General features: G+C 36.3%; 1 protein-coding gene across 1 annotated transcript; it reads left to right on the top strand.

The window, feature by feature from the left end:
• Positions 1 to 3,755: 3,755 nt before the first annotated feature.
• Positions 3,756 to 17,731, top strand: LOC117793324 (nose resistant to fluoxetine protein 6). Its single transcript, XM_034633621.1, has 9 exons — positions 3,756 to 4,638; positions 10,256 to 10,402; positions 11,964 to 12,208; positions 12,840 to 13,128; positions 13,567 to 13,912; positions 14,411 to 14,773; positions 16,015 to 16,331; positions 16,398 to 16,546; positions 17,003 to 17,731. The coding sequence occupies exons 1-9, from the start codon at positions 4,164 to 4,166 to the stop codon at positions 17,267 to 17,269; spliced, it is 2,598 nt and encodes an 865-aa protein (XP_034489512.1). The 5' UTR covers positions 3,756 to 4,163; the 3' UTR covers positions 17,270 to 17,731.
• The last annotated feature ends 2,761 nt before the right edge of the window (positions 17,732 to 20,492 follow it).

The raw sequence follows: 20,492 nt of genomic DNA, 5'->3' as shown, positions 1-20,492 counted from the left end.
AAGTTGGTTCCGTTCCGTTCCGTTCGCAATTTACTTGTCGCAAGAATTGAGCTTGCAACTTACAGCCGGCTTTAGTGGCAAGCCACTCTACCTCTCTCTCTCTCTCTCTCTCACTTGATAGCCTGCTTTGAGCCGCATTTACGGCCACGTTTTTATGGCCAAGCGAGCTGCAAATTGTAGGCAGGCGCTTGAGTAATTTGATATTGGCAACCAGGCTCACTTTCAATGCACTTGCGTCAGTTTTCGCTTTTTTTTTTTCATATTGCGCTTCAAGTGTTTTTGCACAAGCCTGCCGCTTAGTCGCCACAGCTGCCACATGCCACATGCCCCCTTGCCTACTTGCCACTGTGCCATCGAGCCACCTTGTCACAAAGCTTCTTTCATTAAGCAAACTTCAGTTTAAGCATTTACTCGGCCACTGAACCCAATTTGTGCGTTCAATCCTCATCCTCTTAGTCGTAGTCTCAGTCTTAGTCTCAGTCTCAGTCTCATCAGCAGCGTCATTCCACAAAAAGCGGTCCTCAATGAACGATTCTTGTAACTTTTTCAACTCCACATACCCTGCACATTTAAGTGGTTTGCTTAATTTTTGAGCAAGTATGTAGCTCTCTTATACATTTTATTAAGAAGATAATATTTATTTATTTATTTATTTATTGTCAAGCTATAAGCAGCCGACACTTAACTATACATTTGAATTAACAAATAAATTAAAATATAACTGTGTAAGGTAAATTTAAATATAAATATTCTGGGAGTATCTAAAATAAAAAAGAAAACGATTGGTCCAACATATGTTGCAGGGATTGGAAAAAAACCCAGGAAATAATAATAAAAAAGGTCTTCAAAATCAATAATATTGTTTAACTAAATTTTGGTTATTTTAATTTGAAATTTTGTAATATTGTAACAAGAAGAAGAATAATTTAAAAGCAGAAATTTAAAATAAAAACAACCTTACAATCATGGTATTTTTTTTTTTCAAATCTTAAATTCAGACGAATGATCTGAAAACTAATATTTTTCTTAAAAAGCTAAAAGTTTTTGTCTAGAAAAATCCGTTGGGAAAATAATTTTTGTCTCTTGTAGCGGAAAGCAGAGTATGATAAAACTAGCTACAAAAATGACTTTGAATATTTATTTCCCACCTGTGGGAATATTTTTTCTTCTACATTTATTTTATCACATTCCAAAAATTTATTTTAAAAATTTCAGCCAATAAGTTGAAATAAACAAAAATGTATTATAGATTTTTAAGATCTACAGATTTTTAAAATAAAAATATATATGGTCAAATTTATTAAAAACTTTTATACAGACAACCTTAAAGCGTTTAATGATTATTTTCCACCCAGAAGTGTGGCTTTTTTTTTGTGAAGTAATCGAATTTAAGAAAAACAATTGTTTTTTTTATGAATATTTGCAAATATAAGAAACGCCGTACACCTATTTCCACCTGGGGAGTTAGTTTGCTAAAATTAATTAAATAATTACTTAAATAATTCATAAGCTTTAACATTGGCTTAAGGTCGATCGCAATAAAATTAATATATTTCCCGTCAGCATTGAAACTTCCGACTTCCGAAGTCGGAAATTTCAAGGGTTTGAAAAACAAAGAAAATATAAACAATTTATCTACAATTTCCTTTCTGATGATTATGGTTTTTCTTACAGTTCCCGCAACAGATCTATGTTTAAAGAGTATTAAAAATTTAACTATGATTATGTCAATTTATTACCATCGGTTCTATATTGTTGCTGTTGTTTTTGTTCAGCTGTTTGAAACTCAGATTTTTCAGTGTGTGTTGTTTTTATTTTATAGGCGCTTGTCTCGCGAGAAAAGCATAAAAAACAACAACAACAACAACAGCAAAACTAGTTGTTGTCTTGTGTTGGCCAATACCTTGGCTATAATTATTTGTAGACTTTTTGCTAGTTGATCGAGCAGCGCTTTGAACAATTGCAAAATCGCTTATCAGGCATTGAGACTTCAGCAACATTTGCAGTTCAAAATCGAACACAACTCACAGTTGCAGAAAAGAACTCAACTATTTATATATATTTATTTTATATGTATGTCTGTCAGACTTCATTAACTATTCGTAACCTAGTTCTCTTTATGATTTTTCGATATGTCATGCTGTCGTCAGCTATTAAATATATCTTTCGCCGACCTACTTTTGCGACCGCCTATTATAATATTATGATCTTTCATTTGATCGTTGACTAAACACGTATCGTTAGAATCAAAACAACATTTGCTCATAATAATAGAATATGCAAATTTTTTAAAAGTTCTATAGCATTGAGTGTGCTTTCCAATCGCACGTAAAATTTACTCATAACTCTGTCAATGCTAAATCGATTTTCATGCAAAATGTCTTTTTGAGAGCGGACTTTACTTCAGACCTCTTGAATATATCAATTTTATAATTAAATACAAATTTAAATTTTCTGGAACTCATTCTTTTACTTTTTTTTATTATACAACTCAAAATGTCATTGAAGTAATCTATTAAGAAAATTCAACTACAGATATTTGAGTCATTTCATTCGAAAATTCTCGAAAATCGTGACGAAAGTTTTCATAAATTAGTAAGTAAGTTTTCTTATTTTACCTCTTACATCTAACAATTAATTATAAAAGGAATTTTATAACATTTATTATATATAAAATTGATCTATAAATGAATGAAATAATTTATACGTAATATATCAAAATTAATTTTAAGAATGTTGTTTTTTTTTATATCCAAGTTTTTTTTCTACATATAAAGGCTTAGAAATTCTTTATCATCAACTCTTTAATTAAGTTTTTAATTGTTTAATGTAACAATCAAAAAGTTGTCAATAATTAACAGAAAAGTGGCCAAATAATTTGTAACTTTTAGTCTTATATGTTCTTAAAATCTGCCTTTTATTCTAACTTTTTTTAAAAAAGTTAAAATTGAAATGATTTCCAAACAAAATTACTAGTGGTATTTGATTTAATATTTCAAAAGAAAAAGTATTTAAATTCATTAAGAATTCACATTTCAGTCTAAACCAAAAAAAAAGCACAATTTTTTAAAGATAATAATTTAGTTTTCTTGTATTTAAGTCTTAGTTGTGCAATAAAAAAAAATAAAAAATAAAAATTGATTACACGTTATGTTGTTGTATATTTTTGGGAGAGGCTAATTGAATTGTTTTAAATACTGAAATTAAGCAAAGTGGCTTGTGAAATATATTTGAATGCTTTATTAAAGCCTTATCGCTTAAGTATTTATAATAAAAAACAAAAAACTCTCATAATTATATAAGATTGATAGTTCTATAGCTCGGTGTGTTTGGCGAATTATGTGAATAATTGTGAGACAAACAAATTGATTGAAATTGATTGATTAGGTGAAGTTTGTCAAGCTTTTCTTTTGATCAAACTGAGGGTGGTCAATACGTTTGATTTGATTTGATTCGATTTAATTTAATTTAATGGAATGAAGCATATCAAAAAATGCCGTATGCGAGACACGAAAGCGAATGCAATCGCCAATTCTTGACGAGATGTGCAGCAGCTCAAAATTCGGTTTGCATTTGGTTTTGTAATACAAATTGTGGCTAAAAAGACAAACAAACAGACACACAGCACGTATATACAGTCAACTGTGTGTGTGTGTGTGTGTGTGTGTGTGTGTAGCCGAACTGCGAAGCTCGACGAACCGTCGAAACCGTCGAAACGGTTGAAACCGTCGAAAGCGTCGAAAAGCGTCGAAAAGCGGCGTCTAAGCGGTCTTCGTACGATTGGCGGCACTTGGACAATCAGTTGACGTTGAATGTTTCGTCTTAGCGGTCGTTGAATTAGTCGCTCAATACCGCTACATCTACCTCTCGACCTTCTCCCCCCAACCCCTCGTGCGCGAAGACTCCGAAGAATCAACAGATAAAAAAAAAAAAAAAAAAAAGAATTTTTTTGTTAGATCTGCGACAAATTTTGCTCGATCTTTTTTTTTTCCTACACTTTTTTTTTTGCCATTCGTCGCGTGCTTGTGGCGCCACAAACAGTGTGTTAGTTGCGCGTGTGATGAAGGCAGCACCATAAAAAAAAAAAGTTGGATTACAAAAAAAAAAAAAAAAAAATTCAACTATAAATTGCAGCAGAATTTTGTATTGAAGCCATCCTCGGCATGCTGTGCTTGACGTTGCTGCTGCTCCTGTTGTCCTGCTCTGGCAGCAGCAGGGGCGCACTTAGTGGCGGTGGTGCTGCTGCTAGTGGTGGTGGTGGTGTCACTGCTGGCGGTGCTGCCGCTGCTGTGGTGAATCCCACATGCAGTTTGAAGGACAATTGCAATTTGGGTGACAATTTGTTGGCGTTGCCAGCTGCGGATGCCAATGATGCGGTCGAAAGTCAAATTGCCTCCATATTCGAGGATAAGGTCAACTATAGCTTAAAGCTGTTTGCCGACGATGTGGCAACGGGAGCAACAACAGCCACAACAACAACAACCACAACGGTGCTGGATGTGTTGCACGATGCATTGTCGATGGGGAATCTAAGTGAATTGCACCACAGCAGCAGCACCACCAGCAACTTTACGTTGCGTCAACTGAGCGAAAAGCTAAACAATGATGTTGATGATCAGATCGAGGATGATGAGAGAGGTAAGTCTACAACATTTTAAAGAAGGTTCTATTTGGAATTTTTTGAAATCACTGACAGCCCAAAATCATTTAATTTTCTCATATGTTTTAAGCATATAAAATTGTGTCATTTCCTGGAATTTCTTACTTTAAAAAAATCTAGCTGAAGATAATGAATCTAATATTATTTTTGCATACATTTTAAAATGATGGATTATTATTTTTTTTTTTTTTTTCTCAACTATTTCCTTTTATTCTTATTAGAAATCGAACTTAAGGTAATGATTTCAATATACAATGATTTGTTAATGTCTAAGATGTCTAAGATGTCTAAGATAATGATTTTGATATACAATAATTTGTTCATGATTTCAGACTTAAGCTGAAATAAAAACTATAGATTATTTTATATTCTTAATTAACTCCAGCTCTTTATGATTTTGTAAGCCTATAAAATATAAAACTGATTGCTTTTTAAAAATTTTATCTTAGATAATGACTTTGATAAAGATAATGAGAAAATCAAGTCGAAATAAAATTATAGAATAATTATAATAAAATAAAAACCTGTAAAATATAAAATTGTTTGCTTTTTAAAAATTTTGCTTAAGATAATGACTTTGATAAAGATAATGACAATATCAAGTTGAAATAAAATTATAGAATAATTTTTTATTCTTAATTATTTTCATTCATTTTGGACTTTGTAAGCCTCTAAATGTATTTAATTTGAAAATTTCCTTTTTTAAGCAATCTTACTAAAGATAATTATTTTTGATATAATTTTTTTAATAGATTAAAAATCCAGCTAAAATACAAAAATTCAAGTTAATAAAATTTAAAAATATTTATTAGCGAGTGATTTTTATAGTTATTTTTTTTTAAGCGAACTATTTGTTTAAGAGAGTTCTGTTCGGTTTCCAAGCGAAGATTTTGCAATTTAAAAGGTTTGATGGTTGACTATTTACATGATTTTCAATTACATGTTAAAAAAAAAAAGAAACAAAATTTGGATACGGTGACTTTCTCACGCCACCCACGAAATGTTGCCTCAGGCAACTTGTCGTTGTTCAATTTCAATTTCCACTTCAATATCAATTGTCATTTATAGCTGTTAATGTTATTATACACACACACACACACACACACCTGTCTTCCCCCGTTGCTTTTACACAACTCTGCGAAATGTTGCATAAGCTGCGCGTGCGTCAAATAAAAACAAAATCAATTGCTCGATTATAAGTAGTGTCCGACTGTCCATGATATCATGATATATATCTTTGGGCTTTTTTTTTTTTTTTTTTTTTGTTGGATTGTCTCTCTGTTGCCAGAGTCACCACGTTCGCCATCAAGTTTAATGGCCACAAAGACCTCCGAAATGTAAACCTCCAGTTTGGACATGAACGTGATCCGAACTTAAAACCCTTGGACCAAAAAATAACATTAAATTTTGGTATTCTTGTATACCACTTAATATTTACAAATCTGCTACTTATATTGTAACAATTGATGTTTTTTTTGGACATTTGCTCAGTGGACTTTATATCGATGTGTTCAAATCATCTAGTTGGATCGACATACCAAATTTCATAGCTCTAGCTCAAGTAGTTCCTGAGTTACAAAAAAGTAAGACTAGAGGGCTCTTTCTAACTAACTTTTTTGATGAGTTCATACACTATTTCTTTGGCGAATAAATCCCCAATTTGCGTTATAAACGATTATCTCGCTGATGATTAAGAGTCTAAAGCATGCATTGACATTTTATACGATATAAATAGTTTTCTAATTAAAAATTTCAATATTAATGATATTTTTCAATGTGCTGTTAAATGGTAAAGCTGTGTGATTTTTCTGTTAATTTTTTTTTTTAATTTTCTGTAATGCTGCGATAATTAGGTAACTGAAAATATAAAGTGACGTGTCGAATTTTAGCCGTGTAATTAAAATTAAATTTATGTTTCTACAAAATTTTCAGACTAATTCTTAATTTTAACTAATAAATATCAACCAAAAATTCCAATGATAGTTATATGATATAGTGAACCGATTTGAACTCAATTTGTGTAAAAGACCAACTCATTTGCATATTCTGGCAGATTGGTTAAGTTAGCTCAATAAAACCAAAAAACTTTTTCGTACTTAAACTTAATTTTAAAGGGATTGTTTCTATGGCAGCTATAAGGAGAGTTTTTCGTATTTTTTTTTTTAAGATTTCTAGCTTTTTGTAGAGGCGTTCACATACCAAATTTCAAAGCTTTAGCTCTTGTAACTATACTATACTAAACGCATTAATATTCAACGTAATTATGTAAAATTCTATTTCTTGAGTATTTTTGGTATTTCTTTTGAAAGATTTGTAAATTTGTGTAGGCATATAAACATAATTCATGCTTTATTAAATATGCATAATTTATGGAAAAAGACGCATACTAAATTTCATAGCTCTAGCTATTAGAATTGCTGAGTTACAATCGTTTGAACAAGTGCATACGTTTATTAGAGGCGTTTTATGCTTCTTTTTTTTGGGAAAAATAAAAAAAGAAACTGTAGGTTGTTCGGTAAAAACTTTGTACGTAGGCCGAACTATGTAATTGTTTAGGGCACTTCCGGCTTGTTTAAAGCAGTTCATAAACATGTCCAACTAGCTGGTCTACCTACCTCCCTCCCTTCCCAAGTTGGGTTTGTCCCCTCACCTTTTTTACCCAATTTGAATGGTTGTCCACTAATTCTTGCTAAAAGGTTCGGCCTTGTTGTTAAGTCTTAGTCAAATATTTGCGGATTGAATGCGAGCTTAAGTACTGCACAACGATTGTGGAAAGATACTCCCGCATTGGGCGTATTGCCTAGACTCTATGTATGTATATTGGACCTGTTGAATCATTGCAATGTGTCAAATCGCACGTATTAAATTTGCGAATTTTCACGCGAATATTTTAAGGGAAACACTGTTGACAGTATTACAGAAAGTCTTTGCACTTTAACAAGCTAAATTTCCTAACTTAATTGACTTCAGTGTAACGTTAATCAACACAAGAGAAAGAGCTTCAACTCTTGAGGAACATGGCAAGTTCCATCATGACATAGGCATTTTAAACCAAACAAAATAACTTGTTTCATGCCATAAAATATAAATGATCATGATCATTGTTGACGAGTCTGACGAATATAATGATTATGATTACGATTATGGTAATGATGATTTGCCAAAAAGACCACTCTCGGATAAGAGCTTATTCATTAAATGAGTTAAAGACAGAATTACCCAACATTTAGATTAACCAGAATACAAATATATGCATGCAGCCACGGCTTTCAGTTACCCTGTAGTATGCTTTAAGTTCGAATAACTTTTGAATTTGAAAACGTAACATTATGAAATTTTAAGAATATATCATTTACATATTTAGTTATATGAGTACTACAAATAAAGGGCACAGCTTTCAAGTTGTGACTGTAATTTAAGTAACAAAATTTAGACGAGTTGAAGAAATTATTGAATATAATAAGCATAAGCCTTGTGATACGCATTTTACAGGGTATACACAAGCAATAAGCAACTGCAAACAACTTCAGCTTCAACTAACTGTAAATTTATTGGGCAAATATTGAAATTCTATTTTGTCCGTTACCTTCCGTCCAAGCAAATACCATATGTATACAATATGATACATACTTAATATTGTCTGCTTCAATGCTAATTGTCAACAAAATAAATTTAACAACAATAATAAAATAAAATATATGTATAAGTGAAAGAGAAAGATCGAAATGAATAATAAACTCGAAAACATTTTAAGTGCAATAAATTGCTCGATTTATTGTACTTGTAAAAAAAGAACACGCCTAAACCAGCTTTAATTAATGTATTTTGTGAATATTTAATGGACCCTAACTGTAACTGGTCCACCTCTCCTCCTTTCCCTCTTTCTCTCTATCTAAAGGTTCGATTAATGAAAAGAAAGATTGAAATGGAATTGATTCAATAATTAACTCAAAAGCCGTTAAAATACGAGTCTTTTATTGATTTAATTGTTCTTTGTACTTAAAAAGAACTCGACTGAACCAGATTTACATTAGGGTTGTGAATATTTATTGCGTTCCAACTGTACGAGGTTTTATTTTAATACCATTTTGCATTTCGATTTTTATATTTGATCATAACAAATTTGCATTAAGTCAAGTTCGGCAATTTCTTCGTTTTTGGTTTTCAACAATTTATATTAATGAGTCTGATTACTTTTTTTATTCATTAGACGATTTAGTGTTGTTAATATAAAGTTCAAGTTCACACAGTCGATTTTTTTTTTAATGATTGTGATATTTATGTGATTACCTCAACGGTTCGAGTTCATAAACTCTAATATTATTATTATTGAGACTTGATTTTTGCTTTGAATTTGTTTTTGGGTAATTCCTTTTTATTTCAATTATAAATCCAAATTTTTCAACCGTCTATCCTGTTTTTCCAGTCGATAAATGAGTGCATGCTCTTTTCAGGCATAACTTAATCTGTTTATCGATTTTTTTTTATTTTCTTCGATTTTTTTTATTTTTATGTTCTTTCCCTTCACTTTTGAATTACTTCTTTGAATTCTCGTAATGAAATTCAAGCTATTTTGTTATTTCCCGATCGTTGAAACGCCTTTACCATGCCAGGCACATAATTAAAGATTTATATGTGCTGAGCTTGCGATTTCGATTATAGAATTTTCAATTCTTCCTTGTCTACGATTACGATTAGCAATTTTCCCATATGGCGGCAGATCGTATATATTTTTTGATGCTTCTACAAATATGTATATAGCATATGACGACAGGGAGCACATTCTGCAGTCGTCGGATGTCGCCGCTTGTCTGACGCATTTTAGCACTTTGGGACTGCCCAGTTACCGCCTCCCCCCAACAGCCCCCCTTCTCACAATGCTGGGCATCGACAGCTCGAAGACGGATGCAGGCAATGAAGCGTAACAAGTTGACAGATTCGTCAGTCTGTCGCAGAGTCGTGTCGAGCACGCACTTGGCATTTGTAATGAGCAGAGAAATAGCAAGTTGAAAGATTTGCTAAGCATAGAAAAACACAAAAGACAGACGACAGGCGAACCATGATAATGATAATGTTAATAAGAACAAAGCAAAAAAAAATAATAATAATACAAAAACTGAACAAACGTTGCGTGTTGCATGTTGATCATGGCACGAGTACCAACTGTATTAATTAGACTTTGGTTCGACATTGGCCTAGGGATTCAGATTGGAATTGGGCACGCACATCGTGCAAATCGATAAATGTTTTCGGTTGATCGATAACAAATTTGGTGGATTTGTGTGTGTGTTTTATGCTTGCGGCATCTAATTAAAAACCATTTCTATGCAATCTGCTGATGTTTCAGATTTGCAGCGATTCTTTTTGGCTCTGTGGGTTGCCAACTGGGGTTGACTTCCTGTTTTTATACATAAAACGATAAGACAGAACATTAATCGTTAGACGTTTATTACCAATCAAATATCTAACAAATTGTTGGCAACGCCGAATTTGTCACATATGTATGCAACTGCAGCTAATTGCCGCCAGCTGGCGCCACCTAAATTGCAGCAATGTCAAAGCTAATTTTCTTATTTGTTTATTAACTATTTACAGTCTTGTTGTACAACATTGGCAAACGATTTTTGGCCATCTCACAGCCCTTTGATGCTGCACGTAATCCAGATGCCTCACCATTATGCCGCACACAGATGCGACGTTATTTCAGTGCATTGAACAACTTTGATTTGTGGGCCTTGAAAAGTAAGTATCCGTTTAAATATGTATGTAATATTGTATGTATGTATGTATGTATGTATGTATGTATGTATGTAGTTTCTAAAGATTCTATTTACGAGGCTCCAAATTCGAGTCATTGCCAACTGGGCAAGAGGCAAGTCGAAGCCGAAGCCGCATTGTGACCGCCAGACGCGAGACGAGACGAGACGACATGAATTGTAAGAGTGCAAAGTCAAATGAATCAAATAATCAAGTTCTGAAATTGCAATCACACACACACACATCTGAACACCAGTGTTGACAACTTCTGACAAGCCAAGACAAGATAAAAGTGGATAAATTCTACAAGAAAAAAGCTACATTATACAAACAAAAAATATAAAAATTATAAGAATTTAGTGGTATTATTTTTTTTACTTTTTATGAATTTCAAATAATATCTAAGCTGCTCATTAGAGTTTGAACATATCGTTCTAAGAGAAGGTTATACAATTTCCAGAGCTGTCTATAAATCATCAATTCACCATGATTAAGTTTATTTATTAAGTTTACTTCTGCAAATTTAAAGGCATATATTTTTTTGTGATGGCAAAAAAGCGAAAGAGAAAAACAAAGCACATTAAAAAAATCTAGAAATTCCGATGCCCGCAGTTTTTTAAAAATCTTCCGCAATTGAAATTTTATTGAAGCCTGATTTTTGACGGGAAAAAAGCTGTTCTGACAACACTGATGTGCAGATGTGTGTATGTATGTGTGCATGCGGCTAAAGTGAAGGTCACGCGTCGAACTTTACCCACATTTGCAGCAGCAGCAATGCCAAACGCAACAAGTGAATTTTTAGCCAACTGCAGCAATTTGCTGGCACAGCAATAATAATAACAACAGCAATCTCTATGCGAACTTGGCACAAAATTGCTGGCCAGCTGCTAGAAGCCGAGAGCTCAGAATCAGAACGAACAAATCCGAATCTGAATCCAAAACGAGTTGCGAGCTTGGAGCTGACGACGCCCGCTGAAATCACAGTCAAGGTCATCATCATCATCCATTCAATTGGCATGCATTGTCGTCGTTGCCGTTGTCTTGGGGGCATGCCACAACAAACAAATCTATAAAAAATAAAGGGGTATTTCTGAAACAGACTTACATTAGATTTTATTTAAATTTTGATTTCGCAACGTGCAGTGTGGCTTAAAAAAGTAAGGGAAATAATGGTCACACCAAAAGTTTTTAAATAGTCTGCTCTGAGGCAGATTTCGATTAGATTTTAATTTGATTATATGTATGTATGTGTAACCGTTTACTTCGATGGCATTAGTTAGCAACCCTGCTATCACTTCAATATGGAGATCACTGATGCCAATTTTTTGAACGTTAAAAACAGCCAGATTTGAAAAAACTAATATAAAGAAACAAGATAAAAAAAAAAAAAAAGATAAGCAGGAAAGCTCCCTTTTGTAAATTCACTGAACGTGTCGTTCCCGCAACTAATTAAAATTTGTTTAAATTTAATCATAATTTGTTCAGGAATACCCCTATACATTTTACAAGCTCAACCTTTTGTTTCCCTTTGTTTTGTTATTTGCAGTGCACGATGCAAGCGGCAAATTGAATTCGGGCATTTTGAATGGCAACATTAATCAGCCGGGCGACTTTGATCAGTGCATGGGCATTCAACAAGCGAACGATGACGTCACAAATGATGATAATATGCTGCGCGGCCAATATTGTTTGGCGTATGCGCAACCAGTGCTGCCACACAAATCGAAACGTTTACAAGCGTTCTTCAAGCTGCTGCAGTCTCACGGTCCCTTCAGAAGCGAATTCAATGATGTGAGTTGAGTGAGCGAGTGAACGAGCGAGCGAGAGAGTTTCTGTTTCAAGTTCGTTGTCCAAGTCACTGCTCTTAATGCAATTTTAATGGCGCTCGCCGCACGTGACTGACATTTGTAATTAGATCACACACACACAGCTGTATTTGCGGCGAAAGCTCTCACGAAAGTTGTGAGCGCGGCAAAAACTCTCTCGGCATTTCGCCGCATAGCTAGACAAATTTACTGCCAGCAAGTGAGAGCGAGAAAGAGACAAACAGCAGCTGCTGCTACAGTTGGAAGTTGTAAGAAGAGAGAACGAGAGAAATAAAGACGTGCGACATTGAACTTGACGAAAATCGCGAGCAACAAAATAGACAAAATAGAAAAAAAGAAACATTCAAATTAATTTTTATTTATTTGGCATAAACGTATGTTAATTAAAAGCAGATAAGTTCGTTGAACTCCAAATGTATTGTAAGGGACAAAGATGGATTGGATTTTAATTTATGCAAAGATTTACAGCTGGTTCTCTTCGCCGAGAAGTTTCTACAAGTGACTTGGACAACAAACTTGCATTTTGAGCAAAGGTTTATTTTTGTGTATTAATTTATTTGTACATATGTTTGTTTGTTTGCTGCTCTCACTTTTAGCCGGGTCATCGCGTGCCGCGTTACTCGCTCATCAATTGGGGCATCTGTGTGCCTTCGGGTTGCACGCACCGCGATGTGGAGTACAGCGTGGCAGAGTATCTGCGCAACCAAACAACTTCCACCGGCATCACCTTCAATGTGCGCGTCGAGCGCCAGATGTGCCAGGTGAGAGATCTGCAGCCCTGGGACCGAAACACCACGTGGGCGGTGCGCTTCTTTGTGCTCGTCCTCTCCGTCGCCGTGCTCTCCACCGTCTACGATCGTTGCACGAAGACGCAGCAGAAGCAGAGTAAGTGCATTATTTCCACTCTTTATTTTAGGGCTGCAAAAATATCAATGAAAATATCGATCTAGCGATTTTTCCTCAATTTTTTATAATCTATCGATTTTTGTATTGAGAATATAGTATATTTTGAAATAGTTTTATACATATATAATACTATATATATATATTTACATATAAAAAAAGTTATAAAAAAGTAAAAAAAAAAAAAAAAATTCAAGTAGAGGGCGATTTTTCATGGATTTGGATATACAAATTAGTTGGGGGTCTCATTTGCATCCTGAGATCGGACAACTATATGTTATATATTGAATTTTAATTCGAATAACAGTGTTGTTTTGAGTTTAATCAATCAATTTTACAGAACACAACTAGTCATATGAACGAACCGTCAAACATAGATTGTCTTCTTAATTTATCATATATCTATTCAAATCCAATTAGATGACTGGTGCACGGCTTTCTCGCTCGACAAGAATCTTCGCTGGCTTTTCAGCACGCGCAGCTCACCTGGCGACATTGAGGCAGTCCATGGCATTCGATTCCTCAATGCAATGATGTTAATATTCTCCCACAAATCGATGGCCATGTTCTTCAATCCGTACAACAATCGCACGGCAATGTCTGAGAGTCTCGGTCAACCCTGGACGGTTATTGGACGTGCTGCGTCACTTTATACGGATCCTTTCCTGCTTTTCAGTGGCATGTTGACTTCCTACTCCCTCTTCGGCCGTCTCATGAAGCATCAGCCCATACGTCTGAAGAACGAGTACATCAGTCGTTTAATGCGGTAAGCTCTACGAGCAAATACTACTAATAAGCATACCCTGTAAACAATTTTTTTGGCAAGAAAGTTTAATCAAAACTAATAGAACAATTTGAATTAAGATTTCGAATCCAGCTATTATAAATAGGTGCTTGTCAAATATGAATTGGGTAATCAGATATTAGCGACGTGTGTTAGTACAGGTTATTTACTGGACGACTACTTTAATTCAGTTGCTTACAAACAAATAACACATTGTCTACTCTTTGAAAATAGATCATATATTGCAATATTTATTAAGAAACTGGCAACAGGTGTTCTTTACAGGGTATTAACCAGTCGACTACTGTTGCTTTTTTAATATGTCCACTAATTTTGTATTTATGACACTACAAGCTAGTAAAAATGTATTTATTTATTATGTGACTGCCAATATGTATGTTTACAGGGTATTAACAAGTCATCTACTCTTACTTAATTGATTAACAAACTGATTTACATCATTTCCTTTCTCACTCACAGCATTGTTCCTCCTCTGGCCGCACTGATCCTCTTCTGTACGTACGTGCTTCCCCTTTGGGGCTCCGGACCACAGTGGAACCTCGTTGTGGGTCACCATGCGGACATCTGTAAGCAGCACTGGTGGCGCAACCTGTTGTTCATTCACAACTATTTCGGATTCAGCGAAATGTGCTTGACGCACACACATCATCTGGGCATCGATACCGAATTGTTTGCAGTTGCTCCGCTTTTTATACTCGGTCTTTGGCGTTGGCCGCGACGTGGTCTCCTCACGCTCCTCCTACTCTGCACAGTGGGCACCGCAGCGAGATATTATACGACGATAGTGAATCAACTGTCCAACTACATTTACTTTGGCACCAAGTGAGTAGAAATTCAATTAGATTTTGGGATGATTATCCAAACTAGTGATGTAAAAATCAGGGAATAAAACCGGAACCGGTACCGCAAAGGTTTACCCAAACTGACCGTTTAATTTTCCCTTTTCCCTTCCTTTCTCTTCCTTTCGATTTTAATGCTAAGGGTCCCCCCTTTGGAATTTTGAAAATCGAAACTTTTAAATCTCAAGTTTTCACTTTTAATCGACTCCTTATGTCGTAATTAGTATAAAACAACACTTTAAATTGTATTCTGAGACCTTTTATTTTTCTGTAAAAAATCATGTCAAATGGGACCAAAATTTGGACTTGTAAAGTTGCTAGGTCAAAGGTTCGACCAACTTCGCACTTTCATAACTTTGTCAAAACTGGACCGATTTTCAAGCGGAATGTCATTTTGATCTTGGTTTGGCCTCAAAATTCATTCTGCATTCAAATTTAATTAATTTTGTAAAAAAAATTATTTTCCTCTAGATCATGGTTTCGATGCTAAGGGTCCCCCCTTTGAACTTTTGAAAATCGAAACTTTTAAATCTCAAGTTTTCACTTTTAATCGACTCCTTATGTCGTAATTAGTATAAAACAACACTTTAAATTTGATTCTGAGACCTTTCATTTTCTTGTAAAAAATCATGTCAATTTGTACAAAAGTTTTGACTTGCAAAGTCACTAGGTCAATGTTTTGCCCAACTTCGAACTTTCATAACTTTGTCAAAACTGGACCGATTTTCAAGCGGAATGTCATTTTGATCTTGGTTTGGCCTCTAAATTCAATCGGCATTCAAATTTAATTAATTTTGTAAAAAAAATTATTTTCCTCTAGATCATGGGTTTGATGCTAAGGGTCCCCCCTTTGAAATTTTGAAATTTGAAAATTTTAAATCCCAAGTTTTCACTTTTAATCAACTCCTTATATCGTAATTAGTATAAAACAACACTATATATTGTATTCTGAGACATTTTATTTTTCTGTAAAAAATCATGTCAAATTAGGCAAGAATTTGGACTTGTATAGGTGCTAGATTCAAAGTCTGACCTACTTCAATCTGTCATAACTTTATTAAAACTCTACCGATTTTCAAGCGGAATGTCATTCTGATCATGGTTTGGCCTCTAAATTAATTTTGCATTTTAAATTTATTACATTCGTTGTAAAAAAAATTATTCCTATGGAATTTTGAATATTTAAAACTTGTAATCTCAATCTTTCACTTTTATCCTTGACAGCATTCAACGTCTGTTTCGCACCGCCGACTACATGTACTCCTTCCCGCCCCATCGCTCCACGGTCTACATAATGGGCATACTCCTGGGCTATGCCTTGCGTAAATTCCAGGGTGCACAGCTGAGTCGGTTGCAACTGCGTGTTGGCTGGCTTGTGGCAACTGCCTGCGTGCTTGCCTCCGTGTTGGGACCGGCACCAATGGGTGACATCAACTACGTGTACAACTCGACACATGCCGCCATCTATGCCGCATTTGCACCCATTGCCTGGTGTCTCTTCTTCTCCTGGATCGTCTTTGTCTCCCACAATGGCTATAAGAGTGAGTTTGATATCAATAAATAACCTGATTTATCTGTTTAATCTTTACTTTTCATTCAATCCACAGATAAATTGACGAAACTGTTCGCCTGGCGTGGCTTTCAGGTGTCCACAAAGCTATCGTATGCCATTTATCTGACGCAGTTCCCCGTCTTTTTCTACAATGTCGGACGAAGGCGTCACATTCATCATTACTACAACTTTATATCCGTAATTGTGAGTTTACCTTTATATTTATTTAACGACAAACTAAAAAATTAAAAGCAGGGATTAATTTACCTTTAAAACATATTAAAGTACTATTTTGAGTGGACACAAAAAATTGTACAGACTTGTAAAATTAAAAAAAAAAAAAATGTAATATATTAATCTAATTCAATATAATACTAAAAGAACATTTTAAATCTTTGCAACAGTTGTTGCAAAAGGGGTATCCCAGCTGGGAAATTAATTTACAAAGAACAACTCTTTATTTGACGTAAACTTTTGAAAAATGTATTTACAAAAATAGATAAAATATATTTTTAACTGACAGAAAACTGTTTCAGTATTAAGTTGTGTTAAAAAAAAAAAATAAAGATATTAATTTAAAAGTAAAAAGTCTGGGTAGTTAAAAAATAGAAAAATAATGCAACATAATTTTTCTAATTTCATTTAAATTTTTTATTCCAGCTCGATACCAACGAATTTATCTCGATCTTTTTGGCATCGGTAGCATTGACGGTGCTCTTCGATGCACCCTTCCAGAACCTCAAGAAGCTGCTAATTAGGCGGCCAAAAGCAGCTCCAGCTCCAGCGCCTGCAACGACATCCAGCTTAATGCCAAATGGCACTGCCCCGCATCCTGAGGAACAACATCCTCATCCTCCAACGCAATTGCAATCGCAAACTCAACCTGAACCTCAACCTCATCCGCAAACGCATCCGCATGCCGATTAGCCTGGAGCTTATGTATTTGCATCTTGTAAATTGTATCTTAGCATTTAGTGGCAATGTATTTAATTCACCTGCCTTCCCCCCTTTTCCCCTTCCATTCCAACTGAATTGCCTCCCATTTTCAGCCCTTAGTCATAGAGAAACGCTTTATACATTGTAAATTGTACTGTTAGTCAACCGAGCAAAAAAACAAAACACATTAAAAAAAAAAAAAAAAAATGAAGAGAAGAAGCGTTAACAATAATGTAATGCAATTCATAGTCATTAATAACCAACCACTGCTTGTTGTTTATATTACGATATTATCTTGCTTGGCTAAAACGCTCACGAGCTGTTCCAGCTCTTGTTTTATTTTAATACATATTATATTACCACATATGAAACTTAATTTTTAAGCGAGGTCGATTGTTTTTTTTTTTCCTAATTTAATAAAGACAAAACAGATCCGACAGCTGTACCAGAGCATATAGTCGACATTGAAACGATAGTAGAATGATTGAAATTTCATTATCACATGTATAATAATAATGTTCATTTTTTATTTAAAAATTAGTTGTACAGAGCAAGGATAACTGGGACGAGTCCTGCTACAGCAAGGACACATTCTTCTGGAAAACATTAAATAAAATACAACTGATTTTTCTGCCTTATTTTGTTTGTTTTTTTGTTTTTATTCATGCAATTGTAAATGCTTAAAAAGTATATTGAACAATTTTCCGCACCACCTTATGAGGTAAAGTTCTGGCGCGTTTTTTTATTGTGGTATCCCCAGTAGGCCTACTCCACATTTCTATATCCTGCTACTGCAAGGACGACTACGACTATATCCTGCGACAGCAAGGATAACAGGGACGAGTCCTGCTACTGCAAGCACGACTACGACTATATCCTGCTACAGCAAGGATAACAGGGACGAGTCCTGCTACTGCAAGGCCGACTACGACTATATCCTGCTACAGCAAGGATAATTGGGACGAGTCCTGCTACTGCAAGGACCACTACGACAACATCCTGCTACTGCAAGGACGACTATGACTATATCCTGCGACTGCAAGGATAAGTGGCACGAGTCCTGCTACTGCAAGGACGACTACGACTATATCCTGCGACAGCAAGGATACTGGGACGAGTCCTGCTACTGCAAGGACGACTACGACTATATCCTGCAACAGCAAGGATAATTGGGACGAGTCCTGCTACTGCAAGCACGACTACGACTATATCCTGCTACAGCAAGGATAACAGGGACGAGTCCTGCTACTGCAAGGCCGACTACGACTATATCCTGCTACAGCAAGGATAATTGGGACGAGTCCTGCTACTGCAAGGACCACTACGACAACATCCTGCTACTGCAAGGACGACTATGACTATATCCTGCGACTGCAAGGATAATTGGCACGAGTCCTGCTACTGCAAGGACGACTACGACTATATCCTGCGACAGCAAGGATAATTGGGACGAGTCCTGCTACTGCAAGGACGACTACGACTATATCCTGCAACAGCAAGGATAATTGGGACGAGTCCTGCTACTGCAAGGACGACTACGACTATATCCTGCGACAGCAAGGATAACAGGGACGAGTCCTGCTACTGCAAGGCCGACTACGACTATATCCTGCTACAGCAAGGATAATTGGGACGAGTCCTGCTACTGCAAGGACCACTACGACAACATCCTGCTACTGCAAGGACCACTAAGACTATATCCTGCGACTGCAAGGATAATTGGGACGAGTCCTGCTACTGCAAGGACGACTACGACTATATCCTGCGACAGCAAGGATAATTGGGACGAGTCCTGCTACTGCAAGGACCACTACGACTATATCCTGCGACAGCAAGGATAATTGGGATGAGTCCTGCTACTGCAAGGACGACTACGACTATATCCTGCGACAGCAAGGATAACAGGGACGAGTCCTGCTACTGCAAGGATCACTACGACAACATCCTGCTACTGCAAGGACGACTATGACTATATCCTGCGACAGCAAGGGTAATTGGGACGAGTCCTGCTACTGCAAGGACGACTACGACTATATCCTGCTACAGCAAGGATAATTGGGACGAGTCCTGCTACTGCAAGGACCACTACGACTATATCCTGCATAGCAAGGATAATTGGGACGAGTCCTGCTACTGCAAGGACCACTACGACAACATCCTGCTACTGCAAGGACGACTACGACTATATCCTGCTACAGCAAGGATAATTGGGACGAGTCCTGCTACTGCAAGGACCACTACGACTATATCCTGCATAGCAAGGGTAATTGGGACGAGTCCTGCTACTGCAAGAACGACTACGACTATATCCTGCGACAGCAAGGATAATTGGGACGAGTCCTGCTACTGCAAGGACCACTACGACTATATCCTGCGACAGCATGGATAATTGGGATGAGTCCTGCTACTGCAAGGACGACTACGACTATATCCTGCGACAGCAAGGATAACAGGGACGAGTCCTGCTACTGCAAGGACCACTACGACAACATCCTGCTACTGCAAGAACGACTATGACTATATCCTGCGACAGCAAGGGTAATTGGGACGAGTCCTGCTACTGCAAGGACGACTACGACTATATCCTGCTACAGCAAGGATAATTGGGACGAGTCCTGCTACTGCAGGACCACTACGACTATATCCTGCGACGGCAGGATGGTGGGATGAGTCCTGCTACTGCAAGGACGACTACGACTATATCCTGCGACAGCAAGGATAACAGGGACGAGTCCTGCTACTGCAAGGACCACTACGACAACATCCTGCTACTGCAAGGACGACTATGACTATATCCTGCGACAGCAAGGGTAATTGGGACGAGTCCTGCTACTGCAAGGACGACTACGACTATATCCTGCGACAGCAAGGATAACAGGGACGAGTCCTGCTACTGCAAGGACGACTACGACTATATCCTGCGACTGCAAGGATAATTGGCACGAGTCCTGCTACTGCAAGGACGACTACGACTATATCCTGCGACAGAAAGGATGGTGGGACGAGTCCTGCTACTGCAAGGACGACTACGACTATATCCTGCGATAGCAAGGATAGTGGGACGAGTCCTGCTACTGCAAGGACGACTACGACTATATCCTGCGACAGCAAGGATAATTGGGACGAGTCCTGCTACTGCAAGGACGACTACGACTATATCCTGCAACAGCAAGGATAATTGGGACGAGTCCTGCTACTGCAAGGACGACTACGA

The sequence above is a fragment of the Drosophila innubila genome, chromosome X (genome assembly GCF_004354385.1).
Source record: "Drosophila innubila isolate TH190305 chromosome X, UK_Dinn_1.0, whole genome shotgun sequence".
In the NCBI taxonomy this organism is placed as follows: Eukaryota; Metazoa; Arthropoda; class Insecta; order Diptera; family Drosophilidae; genus Drosophila; species Drosophila innubila.
Note: the sequence above shows the minus strand (reverse complement) of the source record. Positions and strands in the feature narration are given on the sequence as shown.